At 53.5% G+C, this 25,459-nt stretch overlaps 2 protein-coding genes across 4 annotated transcripts in view; both read left to right on the plus strand.

The window, feature by feature from the left end:
- PTTG1IP (PTTG1 interacting protein) overlaps positions 1–13,746 on the plus strand; it is a 27,135-nt gene extending 13,389 nt beyond the window's left edge. The window contains exons 5-6 of one of the 2 annotated variants that reach the window (XM_022596619.2): positions 640–686; positions 2,432–4,234. In XM_022596619.2, the coding sequence (XP_022452327.1) occupies positions 640–686; positions 2,432–2,478 (94 nt within the window). In that variant the 3' untranslated portion in view covers positions 2,479–4,234. Of the gene's footprint in view, positions 1–639; positions 687–2,431; positions 4,235–11,775 lie in introns of those variants that run through there. The other variant, XM_022596620.3, reaches the window with a different exon arrangement.
- SUMO3 (small ubiquitin like modifier 3) lies at positions 13,675–24,711 on the plus strand. Of its 2 annotated transcripts, XM_022596871.3 has the most exons (4): positions 13,675–14,056; positions 18,707–18,835; positions 22,374–22,445; positions 23,411–24,711. In XM_022596871.3, exons 1-4 carry the CDS (start codon positions 14,036–14,038, stop codon positions 23,549–23,551), a joined length of 363 nt encoding a protein of 120 aa, XP_022452579.1. In that variant the 5' UTR covers positions 13,675–14,035; the 3' UTR covers positions 23,552–24,711. The 2 variants fall into 2 exon arrangements, with proteins under 2 accessions (XP_022452579.1, XP_089766237.1); XM_089910111.1 differs by lacking the exon at positions 13,675–14,056 and having other exon boundaries at positions 14,977–18,835.
- Positions 24,712–25,459: the final 748 nt, after the last annotated feature.

The raw sequence follows: 25,459 nt of genomic DNA on the forward strand, positions 1-25,459 counted from the left end.
CGGTTCTGAGCCCGCGGGGGCTCAGCAGGAGGAAGGCTTCTGCCTGGGGTCTCCTGTCTGTCCGAGGCCACACCGGGCCTTTTGTGTGACTAGTGCTCTGGTGACCGTGCGTCCCAGGTTCCGGAGCCCTTTGGCGTGTGCGCGGGGGTGCTGGGGGCTTGTCAGCCCGCAGCTGCCGGGCCGAGGCTCCTGCGAGCTCCTAACCATCCTCAGAACCAAGCGTAAGATCTTTGCTGATTGGTTCGTTTTCATACGGAAAAAAATGTCTTCAGTCACAGTACGGGGTATTGGAATTGCTTTCCTTGAAATGAAGGGGTCCGTGCTCAGCACCCTGCCTGTCCCGGTGGGAGCGTGGCTGTGGCCACATCAGAGCCGCCACCACCCGGCTCTGGCTCCCGGAGGCCACAATGGAGTGAAAGGCACAGCTGTTGGAATTACACTGTGGGGACTTCCCTGGTGGTCCAGTGGTTAGAGCTCTGCGCTTCCACTGCAGGGGCCCCGGCTTTGATCCCTGGTCAGGGAGCTAAGATCCCACAAGCCGTGCAGACACACACACACACACACACACACACACACACACACACACACACGAAATGTACACTGTAATTTGCTGCTGAAAGGGATTTCTGTGTTTTCTAGGAGAGCAGAGATGAAGTCGAGACATGATGAGATCAGGAGGAAATACGGTGAGAATCGCCTGGCTCTGCATTTCCGTCGGCAGGAGCTGGCCTGGCCGTCTTGGCCGCGCCCAGCGCCTGGCGGGCTCTGCTATAGGGTGTGGGCTGCACGGGGAGCAGTGCCCGTAAGACGAGGCCCGCGAGTGCTCTGCCTCTGCCGGCCTTCCTGGCACCTGCTTGCTGGTGAAGTGCTGTCGCCCTTTGCCGCCTTGTGGACTTGTTTGCCCTGTGGTGGGGTGAGTCCCTTACCTGCGGGGCTTTGCCCGCCTTCTCCCTTGTGCTGGAGTTGCTCCTGGCCCGCCTCCTGACCGAGTCGGCAGTAGCCACACTGAGGCCTTGGACCGCTTGTTTCCCGGGAGCTGTGTCCTGGTTCTGTTCTGGGCTTTTGTTTGGTGAGGTTTTCAGTGGGGGGACTATTTTTTCGGTGTTTGAGAGCACTGAACCTGCTTTTGTGTTTAGCTGGCTCTGTACTGATTTTCAAACCACCGATATCATTGGTGTTTTCTGCTCCCTGGCACTTGGTTTCCAACGAAATTTGGAAATCATGGAAAGCTTTTTGGCATCTGATTTTAACATTAATGTAAATAAAAGACGAGATGGTTGTGTGCTTGTGTGCGTGTACACACACACACACACACACAACATAGCACAGGTAGTGATGGGATCCTGGACCTTTGCTCTGCTCGGCCTGCACGAGGCCTTTTCTGGAACAGTCACGGATTCCCTGTGTTCCTATCTTGGAGCTGGTCAGTTGCCCTTTAATTGCACTGATAGAATTCTCTTGTGCCCTTTGTGTAAAGCCCTTTGAGTGGCCTGGACTTTGGAAGGAAGCCTCAGCTGTGGGGAACCTTCGAGCTACTGGTGGGAGGGGGAGGGAGGTGCTTGGCCCTATGAACACCAAATGCACTGCAGACGAAACCGTCTCTTGACGTTAGAAGGCCTTTGGTTTCTTTGTCACAAAGCAGTTTCTGTGTGTTTTCCCTCTAAACTAGAAGTAGAGCCGGAGCTGGGCCTTAACAAGACTGCTAGTATTCGGTATTTGGCACGTGATAGCTTTTTACCCAAAACCAGCTGTGCTCCGCCCCACCCCCAGGCTGAGCGCTTCCCCCCGCAGGCTGAGCTCGCCCTGTTCCTCTGACAGAAGGGCGTTCTCCCCTCCGCCCTTAGCTTTCCCCCATTGTCCCCCACCCCCCAAAGCCCTGTGGTAAGTAGATTTGTTGCAGTGGCTCCGGATAGTTGCGTGTACAGTCCAGGTGTTTAAAGAGGGGAGAGGGTGTGTTTCCACGATGCAGAGAGAAAACTCCGAGTCTTTGGGTACTTAGCTCCTTCACAGGTAAACTGACAGTCACCTTCTTTGTGTGGCCTTAATTCTGAAAATTAATCAGCATTTATAAGACTATCTAAAGTAAGGTGGTTTTGTTTTGTTTTCTTCTGTATAATTTAGCCAACCACTGAGGGAAGAAACGGTGGCTTTAAATTTCTTATTTCCCTTTGAGAGAATCAGCAAACAAGTCTATTTCTTAGGATCTGTGTTTCTTAGAAATATTGTTTCCAATAAATTCCACTTCAGTTTTAAAGTCACCTGTGGTGTGACTTTCACGAAAAGGTTAAGGGTAGTGTTTGAACCTGCTTATTAGCATACCCATCTTCCTTTTGACCTCAGTAAATCTTCATATAAGACACCATGTGTTGCTTTCTGACCCTCGTTTCCTGTTGGCTGAGTGCATTTCTAATCAGGCCCGTTTTGTTTTCAGGTTTGTTTAGAGAAGAAAACCCATATGCTAGATTCGAGAACAACTGAGATGCACTTCGTGGCACGGCAAGCGGTCTCCACGCCTTTCCTCGGGCTGTGGGTCAGCAGGGACCCGCTGCCCCGTCCGCCTCTGACCCTGGGGAGGGAAGCTGCCCTCCAGGCCCAGGCCTGGGAGCTTCTGTTCCCTCTTCTCTGATTTCTGTATTTAGTCACTTGAGACATTAAGACTGTCAGGGCTTTTCTGTTGTTCATTTGGGGAGGAAACTGCACATCCCTGGCCTCTGCTCCGTCTGCGAGCCAGTGCAGACCATCTCCCTGCTTCCGGGCCCGCGCAGCTCCACGCGCAGGAAGTGGGGCGTCTGCAGTCCGTCTTGGGGCCACCCCCCAGCCCCTGTCATTTCCCCAGAAAAGCACAGACGACTTGCCGTTGACATCAGGGTGCAGGACGCAGTTGGACGAGGGTTTGCTTTCTGACCTTGACTTTACTGAATAGCACTGAGCGGTAGTTTAACTCACCTTATGTCTTTTTTTCTTTTTTTAAGAATTCTTGGATTTTATTCTCCCACCTAAAAGATTCCACCAAAAAGCTTTACTGTCAAAGCTCAGGCCACTTATGGGATGATTTTTTAGTGTGTCTCTTTACTGGAACATCAAGATATTTTTCCAGTAAAAGTTCGAATTATAAAACCTCTCTGAAGGGCAGTAGTCGGTCAGGTGCTGGTGTGTGGCTGGCAGGGGGGCGTGTCTAAGAGGCTCCGCCTGCCTTTCCCGCCCCGCTGACCACAGGCCTCAGGCCCCAGGGGCGGAGTGTCCTGAATCAGACCTGCCCTGCCATCTGCGATGGTCACCTAGGGCTCTTGGGTGACCACAGGTCCGCCCCCGGCGGGCAGGGGCCTGCACTGGCCAGGCTCCGCGGGGCCGCTGATGGAATCTCCACGCACGACAGACGCTGGTGGCTGTCCTGCTTGGCCGACAACCTGAGCTCCGGCCTCTGCTCCTTTGTCTCGGCCGTGTTCTGGGAACTTCCTTCCGTGGCCACACGTGGTGATTCCTTTTCTTCCAGATCAAGACACGTGACTGCATTAAATGGTTTGAGTGCTTCCCGGCAGGGACAGCAGACCGTGGAGTCACCGTGAACAGCCTTTCTTAAATCTGAAAATAGTCCTAGTTGCCAAATTGCTTTGAATGTGAAAACCATTGAGCTTTGGGGAGGCGGGTGAACGAGCACGTGAAGTGAGTGAGTTCGTGCGGACCCAGTGATCAAAGGACATGTCATCAAACGGTTGCACGTGCCTTGTTAGCTACACAGATCTGTTTGATTTAACAGTTCTACCTTTAAGTTTCACAAACAACCTTTAACAAACTCTTTAGTCTTATTTCTCTGGTTTCTTGGGCATTTGATAGCAATGAAAGTATTATGAAACATTCCTAAGTATTTTATAACAGTTTGCAAATTTTTACTTTCTACTGTTTGTTCATAAAAGAAACTTTGTGATAGACTTCAGTGAACTTTGTATTAACAGGGTAGTTCGTGTGGATGTAAAGTCACTCTCTTGACCTGAGGCTGCCGAGCTGAAAGCAGAGCCGGGTTGTGAGTGCGAGTCGTTAGAGCGAGGCGTTACAGCGGGCGCCGTCCTCCCACACAGCACGGAGCCCGCCCTGGGAGCGTCACTGTAGTCATGAGCTTCTGAAATGGTACTAAGAGCAGCCAAAAACCGTAACCTCACGGAGACCGTAAGCCTGAGTGCCTTAATCTTTAACCAGTTTCCAGTCAGCAGATTAATACACGCTTTTGTTGACGGTGCTTTGCGTTCCTTGTGTTTCATTTCTGGGCGGTGTGGACGTGACTGCTTGGGGAGTGAGGACAGCGGGACTGTCTGGGTAAAGATGGGCTTCTGCACCCATCGGTGTGAATGAGCAGCCCCCCTCCTAACACCCCTGCAGCGCTGGGATCAGGTACAGAGAGCTCCAGGGGAAGCAGCTGTACCTTTGAGCTCGGAGTCCCTGGCTCTCCTGTTTGAAGCAAGCGACCAGCAGCAGACATCTCCCACCCTAAGGCCCAGGGGTTTCTTGAGCCCGAGCCACCCGTCTCCTTGCGGGGCCCTTCTCTGCGCCAGACTGCAGTGTTCTGGTTGGCTTGGCCTCACTGTGCGTTGGGCACGGGAGCTTGCCTTCAGTGACAGGGCTGCTGACGGTGACTGGAAGGGGGCGGCGGGCACTGCTGGCCCCTCTGGCCGCCCCCGGGAGGAGGTGCAACGATCCACGCCCCGGACCGAGCGGCTCAAAGCCCCACCCCAGGACCCGGCTTCTAGGGGAGGGAAACCGTGGTGGGAGTGAGGCTGGGTGGCTGCTTGGGGGAGCCGGCCCATACCCAAGGGACGGAGAGGTTGTGCCAGCCCGTGAGGAGCCTGCCCGCTCGGTGACTCTGACCCCGTGGTCCTGGGCTCCAGAGCGTGGTGGCCGAGGGTCCGGCCTCAGAGCCGGGCCAGCTCCCTCCCCTCCCCCTGCTCAGGTTACCCCAGGCCCTGGTGACCCCGACTCCACGTTCCCGCCCCTCTCCCCTCCCCGAGGGGGGCACCAGGGTCATGTGTCCTGAGCTGGGGCCGCTTCCCCCCCACCCTGGCCCACGCCGGTCCTAGTTGAGCGTCTGGGCTGCACCAGGTCCACCTCCTCCAGGGATGTCGGAGTGCGCTGCGGGTGACCGCACCAGAAGGTCACCCGGCCGAGGTCAGCATGGAGGCGCTCTGCTCTCCCAGCCCGCGCAGGCACCCGCCGGCTGGCGACCTTGGCCGGCGGGGTCGGGAGAAGAAAGCAAAGCCCGGGTGCCAGGATCTGCGACCCCAGGGCCCTGGCTGTGACCCCCAGCCGTTCTTCAGGACCCGTGCTCTGTAACAGCCACAGAGGGGGTTCAGTGGGCCGTGGGGTATCTGCTCAGGTCACCATGACAAGCACCGCAGACTCGGGGCTTAAACAACAGACATGTATCGATCGTCTCACAGTCTGGAGGCTGGGAGTCCGAGGCCCAGGGGTCGCAGGGCTGTCCCTCCCGAGGCCTCTCTCCTGGGCATGTGGACAGCCGTCCCCTCCCCGTGTTCCCGCGTGCTCGTCCCGTGTGTGTCTGTGTCCTCGTCTCTCGTAAGGACCCGGTCAGGTTGGATTAGGACCCACCCAGCGACCTCGTGTTAACTTCAGTAACTCATTAAAGGTCCTCTCTCCACATTCTGCACATTCTGAGGTGCTGGGATTAGGGCCCTGGCTTGTGAACTTGGGGGGACACAGTCCAGCTAGTCACAGGCAGGAAGCCTTGCGATCGAGCCTCGGGGGTCCCTGACCTGCAGCACTCCCTCTGGAGATGTGGCGCCTCTGGGCCACCTCCCGCAGCAGGGGGTAGGGCTCTGCGGGCTTCCACGGGGCCTTTCTACGGCGTGGCCTCCGCTCCGGCCCCGAGCACAAGTGGGGAGACTCCATAGGGCGCCAAGTGTGCTTGTCCCCGCTACGCGTTCTGGGCCTCTGGTTCCCACGGGCCCACGGTGAGCTAGACTCGGGGTGAGACCCATTCTCATCCGGCCTCCACAAGCCCACTCTGGCCAGTGGACTTCAGTGACTGACCGGGCCTCTTCAGAGCTGGTGTGTAGTAACCCCTGAGGGTCAGGGGCTTTCCTTTGCTCCAGGACACAGTGACCCTTGAAAATGGTCATCGGTCCCTCTGAGGAAACCCTGAGAGCCACTTGCTGGTCTCACCTGTGGCTGAATTGCAGGGTCCTTCCTCACCAGTCCTGGAAGCTGCTGGGAAGAGCCAGGCATCCCCGTTACGGTGACGGGTTGCGGCTTGACCAAAAGACCTAGAATTATCCTGCCTGCTAGTTTAGCAGCTGCGCATCGGTTTCATTCCCAGGGTCCCCACCATCGGTTCAAAAAATTCTGATTCCTCTCCTTCCATGATTATTTGCTCAGCGTCTGTCTCTAGTGTTAAGCACTGACATCTGGTACCACCATGCCAGGACCCCTCATCCCCAGGGGGATCGGGTGACCCCGCTCCATGGCAGCCTCCCTGGTCTGCAGAGAAGAGCCACGGGGGGCGCTTTGCCCATGCATTTCTCCATGACTGTGCAGGGAGTGTCCTGAGCTCAGCTGGAGGGGAGGTGTGCAGGCGCACGTAATAGGCCCACCGACACCCCCGTTTCTGGGAGCCCAGGCCTTTCCTCCACAGCAGCGGGCCTGCACCTCGGCTGTTCACTGCGCTCGCCAGTGCCAGGCCACACTCCCAGCCACACTCATCTCATGGGTCTCATTTCACAGGTGGTTTTTTTTCCCCAACATCTCCAAGTGATTCTAATGCACAGCCAAGGCTGAGAACCACTGCCCTCGAGGCTTGCTCCTCATGATGTGGCCCAAGTTTTAGTAGACGGGCATCACCTGGGAGTTCAGTAGGTCTGCAGAACATCCGTCCCTACCCAGGACTTGCTGAGTCAGAACCTGCGTTTCGCCAAGATTCCCTGACGATTTGTCTACGGTGTCCCTTCTGAGCAGCACCGCTGTCCACCGGGGTTCTCAAGCTTGAGCTGCGTCGAAACCCCCTGGAAAGCTCGTAAAACCCAGATGGCGGGGCCCCACCCCAGGATTTCCGAGCCAGCGGGTCTGGGAGGGCCCCAGAGTGCGCACTTGTAACACGTTGCCAGCAGATATGGATGGTGCTGGCCTAGGGGCGTCAGGAAGGTTGCTCTAGAATGCCAGGGACGTTCGTTATGCTAAGCGGTCGGATGCCGGTGGTGCCCACGTTTCCGTTAGCCAGACTGGTGACACCATCCCCGCCTCCTGGGGCGGCTCTCACAGAGGTACCTTCAGCCCAGTCAGCCTTGTGCATCATCTCCCTGGTCTGACAGGTGTGAGCTCTGTTTCTACGATGTTCCCAGACCCTGCCAATATAGCTGGTGAGGACCCACAACCTTCAGGTAGATGTGTGGACCTCTGAACCTTCTTTGGGGCCCGGAGGAGGTCAGCGGAGGGGCCCCGCCTGCCTAGGGGAGGGGCCGGCGGGGTCATGTGACTGGGGCTGCCTGAGGGCCAGGCAGGGAGGGAAGAGGGATAAAATGAAGGATCCCCGATGCTCTCTGGATCACAGGACCCCTTTTCCTGGTTTCTGTGGCCAGAGGGATGGGTTTTCTCGTGAGGTGTGGGGTGCCTGGTCTACGGCCACAGTGCAGCTCCAGGATCGGGGTCTCTTCAGGACAGGATCCGGTGAGTAAAAAACACAAGACCAGCCAACCAACCAACCAACCAAAACCTGGGTTCACTCGCATGCTTTGGCTCGCAGGGTCTCCTTTCCTCTGGCCAGAGAGAGAGGCTTTCTCTTGGAGGTTTTGACATCTGCACTGGTATGTAATCCCACACTGGGGTCGACCTCTGGTCGAAGCTGTCTGATGAAAGAGGAGGAACACTTGGAAAGTCACCCCATCAGGTCTTTAAGTTTGGGGTCTGCTCTCTAAGCTGCCTGCTATGACTGACCTTTCAGAGTCCTCGGAGGGTTGTGTCCTGTCCACACCAGAAGTCTCTCCTTGGCTTCTGAAGGCTGGTTTGCTGATTATAGAGACCCGAGCTTCATGTGTGTAGAGGCATCATGTCTCTGTCCTCATCGTCTTCAGCTCGCATCGTTTCTGCACCAGGTGTGCTGTGATTCTGATCCTTGTTCCTGCGCATGTAACGTGTCTTTTTTCCCCTCTCTCTGCCTTCAGGGTGTTTTCCTTGTCTTTGGTTTTCATCGCTTGAATATGATGTGTCTTGTTGTGCCTTTTGTATATTTATTATATATATTATTAAATGTATATCTTTAAATCCTTCTGAATTTGGATCTGTGCTGTGGTGTCTTTATTTTTAGAAAATTTGTAGCCATTATTGTTTCCAACATTTCTCCTGCCCACTCTCTCCTCTCCTTCTGTGACTCCAATTACACATGTGTTAGACCAGTGGAAGTTATTCCAGGGCTTCCATTTGCTCTGCTCTGTTGGCTGGTTGGGGTCCACCTTTCCTCTTTGTTTAGTCTGGGTAATTTCCACGGTCTTATCTTGAAGCTCATGATTCTCTCCTCGTCTGTGCTGAGTCTACTCGTGAGCCTGTTGAAGGCATTCTTCATCTCTGTTACCCTGTTTTTACTTCCAGCATTTCCATTGGCCTCCTCCTCAGAGTCTCCGTCTCTGTGCTGAAAGCCTCCCCGCCCTTTTCTTCATGTTATCTTTCCCACTAGAGCCTTAACATAAATCCTGTCAGACAATCCCAGCACTTGAGCCACATCTGAGTCTGGTTCTGTTGATTTTCATGTCCTGACTGTGGGGGGTTTGTCCTTCTTTTTTGTGTCTTGTAATTACTTACTGAAAGCCAGATATTGTCTAAGGACAGTGAAATGATACCTTCAAAGGCTTTAAGCTCAGATTTCTTTCTTTTTTTTTCAAATTTTTAATTTATTTTTGGCTGGGTTGGGTCTTCGTTGCTGCACGCGGGCTTCTCATTGCGGTGGCTTCTCTTGTTGCAGAGCACAGGTTCTTGGCAGGCGGGCTTCAGTAGTTGCAGCAAGTGGGCTCAGTAGCTCTGAGGCGTGTGGGATCTTCCCAGACCAGGGATCAAACCCATGTCCCCTGCATTGGCAGGCAGATTCTTAACCTCTGCACCACCAGGGAAGTCCCTAAGCTCAGATTTCTATACTCAGAAAACCTTCAAAAATGGAGAGAGTTCTGGTGTGGACAAGACAAAGTAAGCAAATGTCTGAGACTCTGAAAGCTTAATAATAGCAGGCAGATTAGGGAGAGGACCCAAAACTTAAAGACAAGGAAGCCGAAATCCCAGCTTTCTGATAGGTTTAGGAAAAGTTGTGATTTTGAGGTTGTCCGGCTTTTCTTGTTTTTAGATGGCGGTAATGAGCATTCCAGCTTTCTACATCCTAGGCAGAACTCGCCCTCTGTATGATTTTGCTTCTTACAATTTAATGAGGTTTTCTTAAAGACCTAATATGTGCTCAAACTTTGTAAATATTCCACAGGTGATTAAAAATATTACATAAATTTTTCATTGGTTTCCAAATTCTCTCTCTGTGCATTATCATGAGCTTATTGATCTTCTATATGCAGATCTTCTATATGCAGATCTTCTATATGCTTACTTAGTGTTTGCCATTGTGACACCTTTCAGAAAGAAGAGGGAACCTCACCTCAAATTTGGTCCAGTTGTCAAGACTGGTGACAACACACACACACACACACACACACGCACACACACCCCAAGAGGGTATGGAAATGTTCATCCCTCACATAAGGAGGCTTTCTAGGGAGAGCAGTGCAGGCCTCCCAAGCTGGCCTGAAAATGGCTTGAGAGCCAGGAAAGGAGATGCACTTGGGGCTTGTATTGTGCGAGGGCGGGGCCATGGTGAGGGTTTCTGCATGGGCAGGTGCTTGAGTGGTTTGAATTTCCCACCGGTACCAAAGGAGGCAGCGCCCAGTCTTTATCCGCGTGCTAAGATGTGGGGAAGAAAGAGAAGAGGCAGGGATGAGGCCTTAAAGATGTCAGCTGTTAAACATCAAAAAAACAGAGTGAGACCCTATTTGCATTTCTCTACCTGCCTCTTGGTGGCATGGACCCATTACTAATATAATATATCTCTCATTGTCCATTTAATGCTTTGCAGTTTGAAATGTATTTCATCTGATATGAAAACTGTTATAAGCTATAGCATTTTTGCCTTTTATTTTTACCCTTTCTCTACAGTAGAAGAAAACATAGTTGTATCTTTTTGACCCATGTAGGGAGCCACTGTCCTTAAATAGAACAATTTAATCCATACATATCTAGTATGATTGCTGGTCTTTACTTACTCTTTTTTTTTTTTTAAAGGCAAAGTCTTTTTTTTAATTTATTTATTTTTATTGATTTTTTTTTGGCTGCGTTGGGTCTTCGTTGCCGTACATGGGCTTTCTCTAGTTGCGGCGAGCGGGGCTACTCTTCGTTGTGGTGCGCGGGCTTCTCATTGTGGTGGCTTCTCTTGTTGCGGAGCAAGGGCTCTAGGCTTGCAGGCTTCAGTAGTTGTGGCACGCGGGCTCAGTAGTTGTGGCTCACAGGCTCTAGAGCACAGGCTCAGTAGTTGTGGTGCACGGGCTTAGTTGCTCCGCGGCATGTGGGATCTTCCCAGACCAGGGCTCGAACCCGTGTCCCCTGCATTGGCAGGCAGATTCTTAGCCACTGCGCCACCAGGGAAGCCCTACTTATTCTTACTATCTTATTCTTTGTATGCTCTATTCTACTTTCTTGTTGTAGAGCTGGTATAATATCCTTTGCTTGAATCCTTGCTCTGCTGCTTTTAGTAACCAGGTAAACTTGGATGTGAAACTTGTGCCTCAGCTTCCATATCTGTGAAATGGTACAATAATGGTACCTACCTCATTCCATTAATGTGTATGAAGGTATGAGAGTGCAGGTCACATAAGTGCTACATAAATGTCTTCTGTTATTTCTATTGTTTCCTTTTATCTGTTTTTATGACGTTGTCAGATTGGTTGAGTTTTGTTGTTGCATTGTTCTTGCAGTGGTTTGAAAGCTATTTCTCCTATCCTTGGGACAGTCCTCTCCCTCTGCTTCTGTTTTCTTCTGACCTACCTTCCATTTCATAATCTTCTCTTCCACTGTGTCTAATCTGTTGTTAAACCCATCTACCGAATTCATAGTTTCAGTGATTGTATTTGTTTTCCAATTTCCATTTCTTTATAGATTTCACTTATCTGCTGAAAATTTCCATCTCATAGTCTATTTCCTTGAACATGTTAGAGTTATTTGAAAATCTAATAATGCCAATATACTGTTCTCCTGTGGATTTATTACTAATATACACATATTTCTTCCGTTGGTTTTGGATCATTTGTTTTCTGGTTTTCTTTGTGAAGTTTTATTCTGTTCTGGATATTGTCTGTGAAGATGTTTTCGTTAACCTGAGGCCCAGGTGATGCTGCTGTCCTCCAGAGGTTTCCTTTGGCTTCAGGCTGGCAACGGGAAGGAGAGCAGATCAGCTTGGTGCAATTTGGGAGTGAGCCGTTGGGATGCTGGGTTTCAGTCTGTGAGGATTGATCTGTACCTCAGCCTCACTCCTTTGTTGTAGGTTTCAGTGTTCCAGCTGAAGGTCCAGGTTATTATCAAAGCCCCCCGACCAGTTTATCTTGCAGTAGGTCCTGCCCAATCATTGTCTCCCCCATCCTATGAGACTCAAAAGCCGTGCTCAGTGTCTCAACTTCTTGTGTGCTGCACATATTAGGGACTGCATTGTGTGTCTCCCTCCCTCCCTCTCCCTCTCCCCCTCCCCTGCACACACAGAGGAAAGCCATGCGAGGACACGGGGAGATGGCGGCCATCTACAAGCCAAGGAGAGAGGCCTCAGGAGATACCCATACTGCCCACACCTTGATCTTGGACTTCCAGCCTCCAGAACTGTGAGAGAATGTTTAAGCTGCCCAGTCTGTGGTATTTTGTTACGGCTGCTGAGCTGACTAAAGCATCATACTAATCGCTAAATATCTCAAAAGGAAAACCACGTCCCTTCTTTCTGGGATCTTCGCTCCTCAAGAAAGTCTTCTCTGTTTTGGCAGTTATCGGGTGTCTTCAAACAGGTTTTCAAAATATTTTATACAGATTTTCTTATTGTTCAAAACCATAATAGTTTTATAATTTGCTTTAAAAAAAAACACATAACGTGTGAGCATCTTTTACTGTTGTCAACTACTCTTTCTTTTTACACATTTAATAGTGGCTTAGCCTTTCGCTATATGAATCAACCATAGTTTAATTCCTTCTCGTAACACATTTAGATACTGTATTTCATCAATTCTAATTGGGGTGTCTTGCATCCATAACCTGTCATAGTTTAATGTGTGTGTTAAATAAAACAATGTTTGGGCTTCCCTGGTGGCGCAGTGGTTGAGAGTCCGCCTGCCGATGCAGGGGACACGGGTTCGTGCCCCGGTCCGGGAAGATCCCACATGCCGCGGAGCGGCTGGGCCCGTGAGCCTGCGCGTCCGGAGCCTGTGCTCCGCAACGGGAGAGGCTACAACAGTGAGAGGCCGCGTACCGCAAAAACAAAAACAAATAAAACAATGTTTTATAATTGCTGACGTCTTAGAGTCGATGATGGATGATGGGTCCAAGCTCTGCCTACCTGAAGTTACACCACAGCCAGTAATCTTGGGGTGGTGGTGGTGGTTCCCATCGTCCACCTCTGTCCTGGAAGGGGCCAGCTCCTGGAGACTCCCCTCTCCAGGAAGCACAGCTCGAGCTGGCCACTGTGACTGGGGATCCCCTGGTAGAGGCACCACAGTCCAGGGTGAAAGAGACCAAACCCTTGGACCCGGCTGAGATGGAGGTCGGCTCTGACCAGAACTTTCAATGGACAGACTTCGTCAGCCTGTGACATGGCAGCTCCATTCTGGGGGGCCCCATTTCCCTCTCCTAAATGGTGCCTCTAACCCAGGAAGTGAATTCTGAAGCGTCAAAATTGGTTTGTGAAATTAAGGCCCGTGAAAACTTGGCTCTATGGCCTTTCGGTGTTAACAGGAAATGAGCTGAACCCACTGGGCTAGGTCGCTGTCTTCCCCAGATGCTCAGCTGCCACTGGCTGGGCTCGGAAGGCCCCAAAGGGGGCTGGACAAGGGGAGACAAGGAGCCGCAGAGAGTCGGCCTGGCTAACCACAGAGTGAGAAGTGGACGGAATGGGAGACTTTCCACCTCCCTGACCCCCTCCTAGAAAAGCCCCGTTTAGGCCTCGGGCCACTGGGAGCTCTGGGTGGAAGCAGCTGGAGCTTGTGCGGCCTCGCTGAATGAACACGTGCCGTGTGTCCTTAGTGGACAGAGCTGCCCGGTGGGTCGGCCTGGTAGGCCTTCTTCCTTCACCCCCACTTCCTCAGGACACTTGGCTCCTCTGTGAAGGTGAACCGAGCCTTTCCTAGACCTGGGGTCGTCCCCGGGGCAGCCCTCTCTCACGCACGTCCACCGGGGCCACTGGAGGTAGTTCACCCGGCTGGCTTTATTTTCCTTGTTTCCCTGTGAGACGCACTCATCACAGAGGAAGCCAGTGGATACACCCGGTCTCAGCTGGTGGAGATGCGGTAGGTGAAGGGCCAGTTCGGGGGACGGGCGGGCCATTCTCAGGCGCCAAGATAATGTTCCAGGCCTGCCCCCGACCCCGCACCTGTAGGGCTGATGGCCTGGCCCTCCGTGCACCCTTGGGGTCCCAGCGCGCCCCACCCACACAGCTCCCCCCGTGCCCCACGACCCTAGGTGCCCTGTGTTCCCGCGGCTTCCAGCGCGCCCCCCCAAGTACGGACGCCGGACTCCGCGGGTCCAGCCGGCTGACGCATTTGAAACTGCCAGGAACCTCGGCCGGCCGGGCACGCGCCCAACGCCCGGGAGCGCGCCTCGTGCACGCGCGCCCCACCGCGTGACCCGCGCCGGCCAACCTGCGCGCGGGGATTTGGGGGCAAAGCGCGGCCCCGCGAGCAGCTGCGGCGGGAGAGCGGCGGGCCGAGAGCGTGAGTCGCCCGCTCGGCGCTGTCTACTGCCCCGCCGCCCGCCGCGCGCAGCCATGTCCGAGGAGAAGCCCAAGGTAAGGGCCGGCAAGCGCGGGCCGGGCCCCGGACTCGGCCCCCCCGCCCGCGCCGCCCCCGTGCCCCGGACCCCGCCGCCCTCCGCCGCCGGCCTCCGGGGCCCAGGCCCAGCGGCGCCGGCAGGACTCCCCGCCTTCCTTCCCCACTCCCCTCTCCACCCCCAGCCCCTCCTCCCCGCACCGCCCGGCTCCCCTAGTCTCCCCTCCCCCGCACGTCCCGCCCTCCGCCCAGGCCCCGCCCCCGGGGGGGGCCGCCCCGCCCTCGAGCTCCGCCCCTGCCCGGGCCCCGCCCCCGGCTCCCTCCGCCCAGACTCCTCCTCCGCGGTCCGAGCTCCACCCCTCCGGTGGGCCGAGTCCCGAAGAGAGGGCGCCTCTAGCCCGGACCCTCCTGGCTGCGACCCTCTCCCTCCGCAGACATCGCACCCCCCGTCCCCAGTCCCTCTCTGGGACCGCCTCTCCCCAGGACCTCTTCCCTCGCCGGGACGCACCCCCACTACGCCTCTTACGCGGGGACCCACGGTCCGGGCCGGCCTGGGCCCTACTGTCCCGCGTGCGCGGGGCCCCCTCCTCAGTCCTCACTGCGGAGCGCCGAGAGGGCGCAGGCTGGGCAGGGGCTCAGAGAGGCCGGACCTGTCTGGACGCATTGCCGCCCCCAGGGTGTGCGCCCACCTCCCGTCGCTGTCACCCGGTGTGCGCCACGCCCTGCGCACCGGGCTCTCCGGTGCGCGCTCGGCACTCTGGTGCCCTGGACGGCAGTCCTCGCGAAGGCCCGCGGTTGTGCTAACTAGTCTTAAAAACAGATTTCTGGAGCCCTTCGTCTGCGCTCTTGGGGTCTGTCTCTTTGAAATGGACCATCTGCTGCACATTGAGTGCCTTGCGTGCAGGCTCCCGCCGACCCCGCTGATGCTGGAGGTTGAGCTGAAGCTGGGGCCCCTGGTCACGGAGCCCCTCCCTGGTCGGGATCACACGGTGGGGCTCCGGTGGAAGCTGCCCTCTCCTGTGAGAAAAAGCCACCCTCCAGGAGCGTCCTCCCTCCAGGTGCAGTTGGAATTGCCTTTGCTTTTCACACTTGGGGAGGCCAAATGTAAATGCCCTTTCTTTATGATTTCTAGGTGGCCTCCTCTTACTGTAGTTTATAGGCAACGAAATACACACAGTACCATCCCTTCAGTGTGTTTAAACTTAAGTCTCCCACGTGGTCAACGTCCAAGGCCCAATTCAGTAGAATCAACTTGTTTTAACTACTCTCAAGGCAACTGGATGGTTGTGCCTCATGCCCCACCAGTGCCCACTGTGCCTGCCGGGCACTGCTCACTACCTGGAGCCACTCCTTCCTCTGGGCCTGGAGGGGAGAGGGTAGGAGGTACACTCCCAGGCCATCTTGGCAGAAAGAAAACCTTGTGGATCAGTTGGGAAAGACAGTTTGCCTCCCCTCGAGAGCACAGGCAGGGGACTGACAGTGTGAGCTGTGGTTCTGGTGTTGAGGCTCCCCTCCCCGCCCCTCCTCTCTTCTAAGTTCCTTTGTTTGTTAGGGATTCTCCAGGGGTCTGGGCCAGGCCGTGTGCTCTTGGTGTCTTTCTCTGCCTGGCCTGCCGTCTTTCTGTTTGTTTTGTGTTCTGGCCCCAGTGTCCCTTTGTTTTGAACACACCCATATTGTTTCATCAAAAAAGCAAATGCATCCTCTATCCACGTGCAAAAGAATGAAGTTGGACCTTTTTTAACGCCGTATGCAAAAATGAAGTCAAGATGGTTCGAGGACTTAAACGTAAGACCTAAAACAATAAAACTTTTAGGAGAAAACGTAGGACAGAAGCTCCATGACATTGGACTTGGTGATGATTTCTCGGATATGACACCAAAGGCACGGGTAACATGAAAAAAATAAACTAGACTCATGAAAATTAAAAAATTTTGTACATCAGAGGACACTGAACAGAGTAAAAAGCCAACCCACAGAAGGGGAGAAGATATTTTCAAATCACTATCAACCAAAAAGAGAACTGCAGAAGGCTGCAGATAAGAAAAGAGTTTATTTGGGGTGTTAAGAATTGCAGCTTGGGAGACACAGATTTGGGTAAAACCGAAAGAGCTTTCCGAGGAAGAGAAAGAATCAGGGGCTTTATAATAAAGGCGAAAGCCACGAGGCTGAGCTCTGACACAAGAAAGGAAATATTTGTCCTTAAGGGATGGCTGTCACGAGTTGTTTTAGGGTCTGGGTCCCACAGGTATCTTGAGTTTCTGGCAGGTGTCCTGGATGCCTTCATCAGGACAGGACGTGGTCACAGGGTCAGATTCCGTCCGGGCTGAGAGGAGCGTTAAGGTCCGTCCTCAGTGGCCTCCTGGCTCTGTTTGAGAGGCTCTCTGAGCAACACTGACTCCATTTTGATTTTCCTTCCACATCGTATGTCTGATAAAGGATCAGTATCCAGAATATATAGAGAACTCCTAAAGCTCAACAACAAGAAACAAGCAACCTGATGCAGAAATGAGCAAAAAAACTTGGATAGACATTTCTCCGAAGAAGACATACCAATGGCCAAGAAGCCCATGCAAAGATGCTCAACATCACTGATTATCAGGCAAATGCAAATCAAAACTACAGTGAGATATCCCCTCACCCATTAGGATTGCTGCTTTCAAAAAACAAAAGAGAAAACAACAAGTGTTGGCGAGGAGAAGCTGGAATTGGTGGTGGGAATGTAGAATGGTGCAGCTGCTATGGAAGAGAGTATGGGAATTCCTCAAAAAGTTAAAAGTAGAATTACCATATGGTCCAGCAACTCTGCTTCTGGATATAGACCCAAAATGATTGAACACAGGGCCTCAAAGAGATATTTGTGCACCCATGTTCATAGCAGCATTACTGACAATAGCTAAAATTGTGGAAGAACCCAAGTGTCAGTTGGTCCATGGATGAATGGATAAGCACAACTTGGTTTGTGCATACAACGGCATATTATTCAGGCCTGAAGAGGAAGGAAATCCTTTTAGGATTTCCTAAACACGTGCTACAACAGGGATGAACCTTGAAGACATTATGCTGAGTGACACAAGCCAGTCACAAAAGGACAAGTACTGTGTGATTCCACTTACAGGAGGTCCCTGGGGGAGTCAGATTCATAGGGGCAGAAGAGCAGTGGGGACCAGGGGCTGGAGGGGGAGGAGTTAGTGTTCAGTGGGGACAGAGTTTCGGTTTTACAAGATGAAAAGAGTTCTAGAGGTGGACGGTGGCAATGGTTGTATTTTATACTACTGAACTGTACGCTTGGAAATGGTTAAGGTGGTAAGTTTTATGTGCATTTTAACACGATGAATAAATGGAAAAGAAATCTTATCTGTAAATGCAAGGTGGTATCCCGGATTGGATCCTGGAACAGAAAAGGGTGTTAGTGGAAAACCTGGTGAAATACAAAAGAGCTCGCAGTCCCGTTGTCAGCGGTGTGCCAGTGTCGGTTTCTTGGGTGTGATGGGCACTGCAGTACGTGAGATGTTAACAGGGGCGGGGCTGGTGTAGGAGTGCACTGTGCCTCGGTATTGCAACTTTTCTGGAAATGTAAGATTATTCCAAAATAAAACCTTTATTTGAAAAAATGGAAAAGCAGCTGCACCCTCGGTCTCTGGGGAGTGATCATGGGGCCCAGCTCCATCAGAGGAGGCTCCTTGCCGCAGTCTCGCCTCCTGGGGGCCACTTCTCGGGCCAGCCCGAGCTCACCTACTGGGGTCTCCAGGGGCCAGAGTACTGAGTGGCCTCCTTTCCTCTCCCCCTCCGTGAGGCAGGGAGGCGGCAGGGAAACGGCGGCGGGGAGTGGGTTCCTGGGGGAGGAAGGGGAAGAAGCAGGGAAGGAGCAGAGAGTCCGCGGCGGCCGGACCTTCCTAGAGCCTCAGGAGCAGGACAAGAGCATGTGGCTGGACAGCGTACAGACCCGCTTTGGTCTCCATCCGAACTCGTCTGCAGATTGACTCAGGGGTCAGCTTCATCATTTTGTTAAAAAGTAAACAACTCCCGTCTCCCCCAGCGGCACTCTCAGGCTGAGCCTCTGCTCTGAACACGAGCTTCTTGCATCAACTTCCAGTAGTTTCCAGGGGCCAGAGACCCCCGCTACGGGATCATGTCAGGATAGAATATGGCGGTGACCCCGTCCAGGTGGGACTGGTGGCACAGAACGGACTTGAGGGTGGCCCTCCCTGGGTGGCGAGCAGGGAAGCTGTGGGCCATCTGCACCCCAAGCCACTCGCACCCCGCTTTCCCGGCTGGAAACATCTGTCGTTGGGTCTCATTCATCCGCGTGTGTAAGTATAAATCACCTGTGCGTACGTGTGGTTCCTAGTCTCATGAGAGCGATCTTAGAGCAAAGATGGATTTTCTCTCCATTGTTTTCTGGATCTATTGAGCAGGTTTTCCCCCTTGAATTGGCAGTCTGTGGAAACACTAGATTGTCAGGGCATTTCCTGACCCAGCAAGTAGAAGTGAAAAGTAAGTTCTGTGTAGAAATCAAGCAATCACACGAGTGACTGAATTGCTGGGGAATTTTAAGAAGTAGCTTGGTTTTCATGACTTCAAAAAAGGCCAGCAGCCACGCAAACACTTTGCCTTTAAAGTGGTGTTTGTGGGGCGACGGGCTGGAGGCCGAGATTCACGTCTCTTTGCAGGAGGGAGTGAAGACGGAGAACGGCCACATCAACCTGAAGGTGGCCGGGCAGGACGGCTCCGTCGTCCAGTTCAAGATCAAGAGGCACACGCCGCTCAGCAAGTTGATGAAGGCCTACTGTGAGCGCCAGGTGTGTGTGTGGGTCCCAGAGCACGCGCGCCTGTGTGTGTCTCTGTGTGTGCACGCCTCCCCCGGAGGCGCTCCCCTCCGCCTGGCCCCTCCAGGCTGGCCGGTCACTCCCTCTTCAGCCACCCGGTCGTCCCCGGTCAGGGCTGGATGTCTGGTGATGTCCTCGTGGCGCTGCTGGGATCGGAGTGGTGGCTTCGCCTGGGATTCCATCCCTCCACCTTTGCGTCTGTGGAGCCACTGCCCTCGACACAGTTCAGTTTCCAGACGATGCTTGATTCTTGCCCTTTGTTTACTACATTTCAAAATAAGGAGCCCGTGCTCGTATGTCCTCCCACGGTGACCAGAGAGACTGACCGCGCGGAGTGTGGAGTGTGTGTTACGTGTGCGCGTGACTGTGCCCTTGGGCCCCTCGGTCCCCTTGTGCTCTCTGATGCTCCTGCCCGGTCTCTCCCCCTGAGCCTGTCCTTTCAGGTGAGGCAGCTTTTCTCAGGATACTTCGGAAATACTGGACCTTTGTTAGTTTCCGTTCTTGGCTTTGATAAATCCTTGCCTTGGGCTTTCTGTTGTTATTATTACAAAACCCTAAAAAAGCTCCACGCCTAACTCTTCTTCTCCCCACTTTTCAGAGCTTGCTCCTCGGAGGAGATCACTTTCAACTCCAACTTTTTTTTTCACTTTTCTTTGGTAAATATGCTTGCGCTTCTATTTCTTCACGTTCTTTGATTTTGGAGATTTTTTTCGCCTGTGAAAGGTGGGTCTTCACCTCTGGCCCGCCATCCGCACATCCACCACCCGCGCTTGCACACAGCTCCTTCCCTGGACTCCAGCCCATCGCTCTGGAATCTCCTGCTTCTGTCCTGACTGGGGCAGCGCCAGCCCTGAGCCACACAGCGGCCTGTGGAGATTTCTGGCTCTTGTCTGAGTCCTGTTTCTCCTGGTCTGGTGGTGGTTGTGTGTGTCATTTTCTGGGGGCCCCTTGTTAATTTATGCCCTGAATTTCCCGTCGTGCTGCACCGTCCGCCACGTTCCTGGGCCTTTTGCTTTCCCATCGTCCCTCCCAGGGCCCCTCCCTCCCTGCCCCACCTGGACTGCTGCTCAGCCATCATCCCAGAGCCTCCTCCTGTGTATTTTCTGGATTAATCTTCTGCCCCTGTTTTGATGGAGCATATCTTCCAGTATCTTGCGCAGAAAGGGTATGAAAAATACTGCACGTCGGAAAGTGATTTGCTTTATAAACCTTCACGCTTGAGTGTTTGAGTGCACGTAGGTTGCAGTTCATTTTCTTTTCTTGGAGCTATTGCATCATTTTCGTCTAGTTTCCAACGCTGGTGTGGAAAGTTCAATGGCGTCCTCATTCTCTCTCCTCTGTTTGCGGCTTGGTTTATCTCTGATAGCTTTTGGGACCTTGTTTGCGTGCTTTGAGGCAGTGCTACCATTTACTCTTCTGGGCACATTCTGGGCCTTTTCGGTCTAGAAACTCATTTTAGTTCAGGAACTAGACCTTCTGTTAGTTCTTTGGTAATTTGTGTCCCTCTTCACTGGAATTCCCATCCGGCTTGCAGTTACCTGCTCCAGGTGTGTTCAGTTGGATTATTTCCTCCCATCGTGCATTGGGTTTTGTTGCTATTGGTCTCTGTTCTGGGAGGTTTTCTCAACTTCATGTTCCCACTTTTTATGGACGGTCTTGTTTCTGTCATGATTTCTGATTTTTAAAAGTTCTTGTTCTGGGCTTCCCTGGTGGCGCAGTGGTTGAGAGTCCGCCTGCCGACGCAGGTTCGTGCCCCGGTCCTGGAAGATCCCACGTGCCGCGGAGCGGCTGGGCCCATGAGCCATGGCCGCTGAGCCTGCGCGTCCGGAGCCTGTGCTTCGCAACGGGAGAGGCCACAGCAGTGAGAGGCCCGCGTACCGCAAAAAAAAAAAATTCTTGTTCTTTCCCATTTTCTGAGGCTCCGTTTTTCCCCAGGGGAACTTTCTGTTGTTTTCTATCTCCCTAAGAGCTTCAGGTGTGTGTATGCATCTGTGTGCACGTGCGTGTGCACGCGCGGCTGTGTCTCTCTGCACATCTTTGCGTGCGTGTGTGTGCGCGCGCGTCCCGGCGTGCTCTGATCCTTCCTCCCCGTGCCCTCCTCGTCCCTTTCTTTCTTCTTTGCTTTGACTCCTCACACATTGGTCTTTCCCTAACTGTCCTCTCTCCCTGGGTGACGGCTCGTATTTAAGCACGAAGCACTAAAAAGCTGGTGGAAGGCAGCGCACCTGGTGTGTGGACGTGGCCCGCATGTTGTCGCGGGGCGGCCTGCCCAGGTGGGTGTTCTTTGGGGGTCCCAGTGTTGCAATCTGTGAGTCTTTAAGTCTCCCCGGAGTGGCCCCCAGGCTCCCGCCTGTGCCCTGGGAGCGCGGCGGCCGGGAGGAGCAGCTCGGCGGGGTGCCGGATGTACTGGGCATCACTTGCCTGCCTCCGCCGGCTACCTGTCACTGCCCCGTTTGTGCCTGTGTCCCCAGCCCAGGGCTCTGAGTCCACCTTTCCAGAACGGGGACCTTCTGCCCGTGGGAGGGACAGTGCCCGACCTTGGGGTTGGGGGCCCTGCTTTGGGAGTCGGATATGGACTTTCCAGCAGTCACCCCAGATCAGCTGCATCGCTGCCACTTACACCTGTGTGCCCGGCCCCTGCCCCTCTCGGGGCTCTTGTTGTCCGCCCCCCTGCCCCCCAGCGCACCGCATCCTGACCTTGGGGTCTAGGGTCCACAGCCCTGTAGCTTCCAGCCCGGAGGTGACGCCCTTTGTCTGCTGGCCTGGCCCCTCTCCTGTTTTCTTTGTCCTTGTTTATGCCTTTTTTTGTTTATGTCACATCAGTAGGTATCAGGAGGGAGCAGAGATGGGTGTTTTAATCCTGTCTGTCCCGATGAACTGGCTGTGCCCCCGACCACGTCCAGCTGTTCCCTCAGGAGGCAGAAGGGCCGCTTCCCAGCTTCAGGCAGCTGCTCATCACACGCCTCAGGGTCGCCTGACCCGTTCCTGAGAATTGTTGAAAGGGGGGGAAGTGATGGTGCCAACGGTGTCGAAATTCTGCTCAGCGCCTGGAGGGAAGTGAGAGGGATGGGTGAGGGCGGAGCCCCAGGAGCTAGAAGGTGCTAGAACGGCATTGTCTGAAAGGTTGTTCTGGGTGCATCACATGAACTAGGTTGCAGCCCCACTGGTGAGGCTTCGTAGTCACCTGCGTTGTAAATCTGTATATGCAGAAATCTGGTGTTTCCACATAAATGTGTGATTCTTTTTTTTTTTTTTTTTTTTTTGCGGTACCCGGGCCTCTCACCGTCGTGGCCTCTCCCGTTGCGGAGCGCAGGCTCAGTGGCCATGGCTCACGGGCCCAGCCGCTCTGCGGCATGTGGTATCTTCCAGGACCGGGGCACGAACCTGCGTCCCCTGCATCGGCAGGCGGACTCTCAACCACTGTGCCACCAGGGAAGCCCCAAATGTGTGATTCTTTTTGAATTAATGTGTTAGCTGAAAATGTTTAATGATGATTGCTTTTTCTTTTCAGGGCTTGTCAATGAGACAGATTCGATTCAGGTTTGATGGACAACCAATTAATGAAACAGACACCCCAGCACAGGTAGGAAAGCCGACCCTGTCTATACTTGAGAGCTTCTTCCGATCTGCATTTCATAACTTCCATTTGGAATACTTGCATTTGAGAGGCACTGATTGCTTCTCACATAGAAAGAATTACATTTTCTTTCTTTTTTTTTTTTGACGCACCAAGTGGCTTGCGGGATCCTAGTTCCCCAAACCTGGGCCCTTGGCAGTGGAAATGCAGAGTCCTAACCACTGGACCACCAGGGAATACCCACCTTACCTTTTATTTTCTTTATTTATCAAAAAAAATAGTTTTTTTGGCTGTGCTCTGCGGCATGTGGGGTCTCAGTTCCCCGAGCAGTGATCGAACCTGTGTCCCCTGCAGTGGAAGCGTGGAGTCCTAACCACTGGACCTCCAGGGAAGTCCCTACATTTTCTTAATGGCTTTAATTATTAGATCATTTGACTTTGTAATTTTGAGGTTCAGTTTTCGAATGAGGAAGATGTCCTTTGTCAGCCTCTTCTGTGTTGGGAGAGGGACCAGGAGGGTTGGGTGCCCGGCGGAGGTGGTCCAGAGACAGGGACGAGGCCTGGGCCTGCCCATGCCCACCGCCGTCTGCAGGCTCCAGGCGAGCCGGGCACGTGCGGTCACCACCCACTTGTAGCCTGGATACTGGGTCTGCAACGTTAGCCGGTTTGTACTTTTCAGTAAAACTTTATAGAGACTTGTTTATTTGTAACAGGACTTAGTGTTTCTATCAGGTCAAGTCCCTAATGTTGACCGTTCCTTTGTTAGGGGAAGCTTGGGGAATAAGCGGGCTTGTTGGAAATCCACAGCTCAGCCTCTGTCCCCGGGTGCCCACCGACAGCAGGCTCGGGGCTCAGGCACCTCAGGGTGGTGTCCCTGGCGTGGGCGGGGGCAGCTCCAAGACCCTGGTGCTCAGCGGGGTGGGACCCCTTCCTGTGCCGTGAGGATACTCACTGCCCCCTCTGTGCCTGCAGCTGGAGATGGAGGACGAAGACACCATCGACGTGTTCCAGCAGCAGACGGGGGGGTCCGGGCGGCCAGCTGCCTCTGGGGTGCAGCCCCTAGAGCCACCGTCCCCTCGTGTCACTGCGCTTGTGTTCGCTATTGAACAGTGAAGGTGTGACCATGCCCGCACCAGGGAGGCTCAGACACCCAGGACATTCCCCAGAAGGACTTTGCTCTCTGATGTACTTCAGTGCGGCCGCGGGGATGTCCACGGCTTCCCCCAGCCCATCACCCCGGTACCTCTGTTTGGGTAAAATGTATGGCGAGGGGTTTTGTTTTTGTTTTTACTTTCATTTTTGTTTTTCCTCCCTCCTATGACATTTCCCCCAAACTTGTGGCCTGAGTGCCCACTTTCCATCTAGGTGGGGCTCTTACCCCAGGTACTGGCCCCTACCCATTCCAGTCATGTAGAGAACTCACGTCACTGCTCTGGGGGTGTTTCCGTGGGGTGAGTTTTGGGGACACAGTCGGGATGGGAGACAAACTTTCACTTACTGTTTCTTGCTGGCACAGGGTTTTTTTAATGCTAAATATTACAAGTGTAAGCTTTGTCAGAATATAGTAAAGTTGAAGGGAAAATACTGGAATGTTTCTTAAAAGGTAAGAAGTTCTTCAGTAACGTGGCCCCGCGTGGGGCCTGGGGCCCAGGACCCATCGCCACCCATGGCCAGTGATGCTGTTCAGGGGCAGTGAAAGTTGGCTTTTCCCCTTTTCCTTAACAGAGAAAAAAGTAATTCCCACACGTCTCACCTGGTAATAGTGCCGGGGCCTCAGATTTCTTCCAGTATTTGCTTCTGATGAATGACAGTCTGTATATAAAAAAGGAAGATAGAGTATTGCTGATTTTGCAATTAACGTTTTTGTGTAAAAGAGCTGCTTCAAAGTGTGGTTACGAGTGAAAGACGGCTCCGGGGTCTCCCCATGGACTGTGCTCTGCTCCCCAAGTTGGTGTGGAGTTTACGTGTTACATGTGATTTCAGTTCTGTGAAGCATTTGGGGTCTGTCCTGGTTAAACTCCGAGAGTTGTCCTGTTGCCCTCGTGTGTGGCCCCACTGCCGCCGGATGGCCCGGCATTGCTTGTTCGGGTCACCTGGGCAGCGCGACCACCGTCATCTCTTGTCTGGCTGGCATCTCGCTGAAGATGTCTGCTTTTCCTTTGTATTTTGCTCTTCGGGCACGGGTGGGATGTCTGCTGGCTCTGTTGTGTTTACTCCCGTTTGTACATTATTTGTTGTCCTTTACTACTGTCAACAGTAAATATAGTTTGGTATTCTGTCTCTCGGCTTGTATCCAGCACTGCGTATGGAGCTTGGGCGTTGTGTCATGTTCAGTACTTGCAGCGACCCTCCAGCGAGGCCACTCACACTTCGATCTAAAGGCCGGTTCACCGCTGCCCCCCTTCCTGCACCCGCGCAGGCTTCCCAGGCGGGTGGCGCCTCCTGCCGAGGACACCCCCTCACCCTCAGAACTCCCCTCCGTCCTCTCCTGGGTGTCCCGGGTGGAGGGTCGCCGTTACTCTGGGCTTCTCGATATTTTTGGTGTTTGAGTATAAGACTTTTCCTTGGTGCAGTTGACAACCTACTCACTCATCTGTTTGAAACGGAAGCGAGTGGCACTAATTTGAGAACTTCCCTGCGTGCCACGCTGTGACAGCACCAGGGTGCATCAGGTGAGGTAAGCACAAGTTGAAAGGTCAAGGGCAGCCGGGCAGGGGGGCACTTGATTCACTTACAGCAGCGGCGGGAGGTGAAGGCGCAGCACAGCGACTGGGTCGTGTGCCAGGTGCCGCGGCGGGTGGCGAAGCCCGACAGGGCAGCCCCTGCACTTGTGCCGAGAGGGACACGCCAGGGTGCCTTAGGTTAGGAGCAGCGCTGTTTCCTCAGGGGTCTTAGAACAGTGCTGCTGACCGAAGAGCAGGCAGCGTCCTGGCGGTTGTCTTTTATCTTATAAATGTGTGCACATTGTGCATTCGGAATAATCTGTTGATATCGATGTTTTTAAAATATTGTTACCTAAAC

This window comes from Delphinapterus leucas, chromosome 4 (assembly GCF_059928025.1).
Source record: "Delphinapterus leucas isolate spDelLeu-1000000601 "Yukka" chromosome 4, BTC_Dleu_Yukka2, whole genome shotgun sequence".
Classification (NCBI taxonomy): domain Eukaryota; kingdom Metazoa; phylum Chordata; class Mammalia; order Artiodactyla; family Monodontidae; genus Delphinapterus; species Delphinapterus leucas.

What these genes read in the sequence shown, in the direction of transcription:
- SUMO3 (XM_089910111.1), top strand. Translation starts at nt 18,608, where the DNA reads ATGACTTCAAAAAAGGCCAGCAGCCACGCAAACACTTTGCCTTTAAAG. An exon ending in AGGCCTACTGTGAGCGCCAG is followed by an intron (nt 18,836 to 22,373) that starts GTGTGTGTGTGG and finishes TTTTCTTTTCAG; the next exon opens with GGCTTGTCAATGAGACAGAT. An exon ending in AAACAGACACCCCAGCACAG is followed by an intron (nt 22,446 to 23,410) that starts GTAGGAAAGCCG and finishes CTGTGCCTGCAG; the next exon opens with CTGGAGATGGAGGACGAAGA.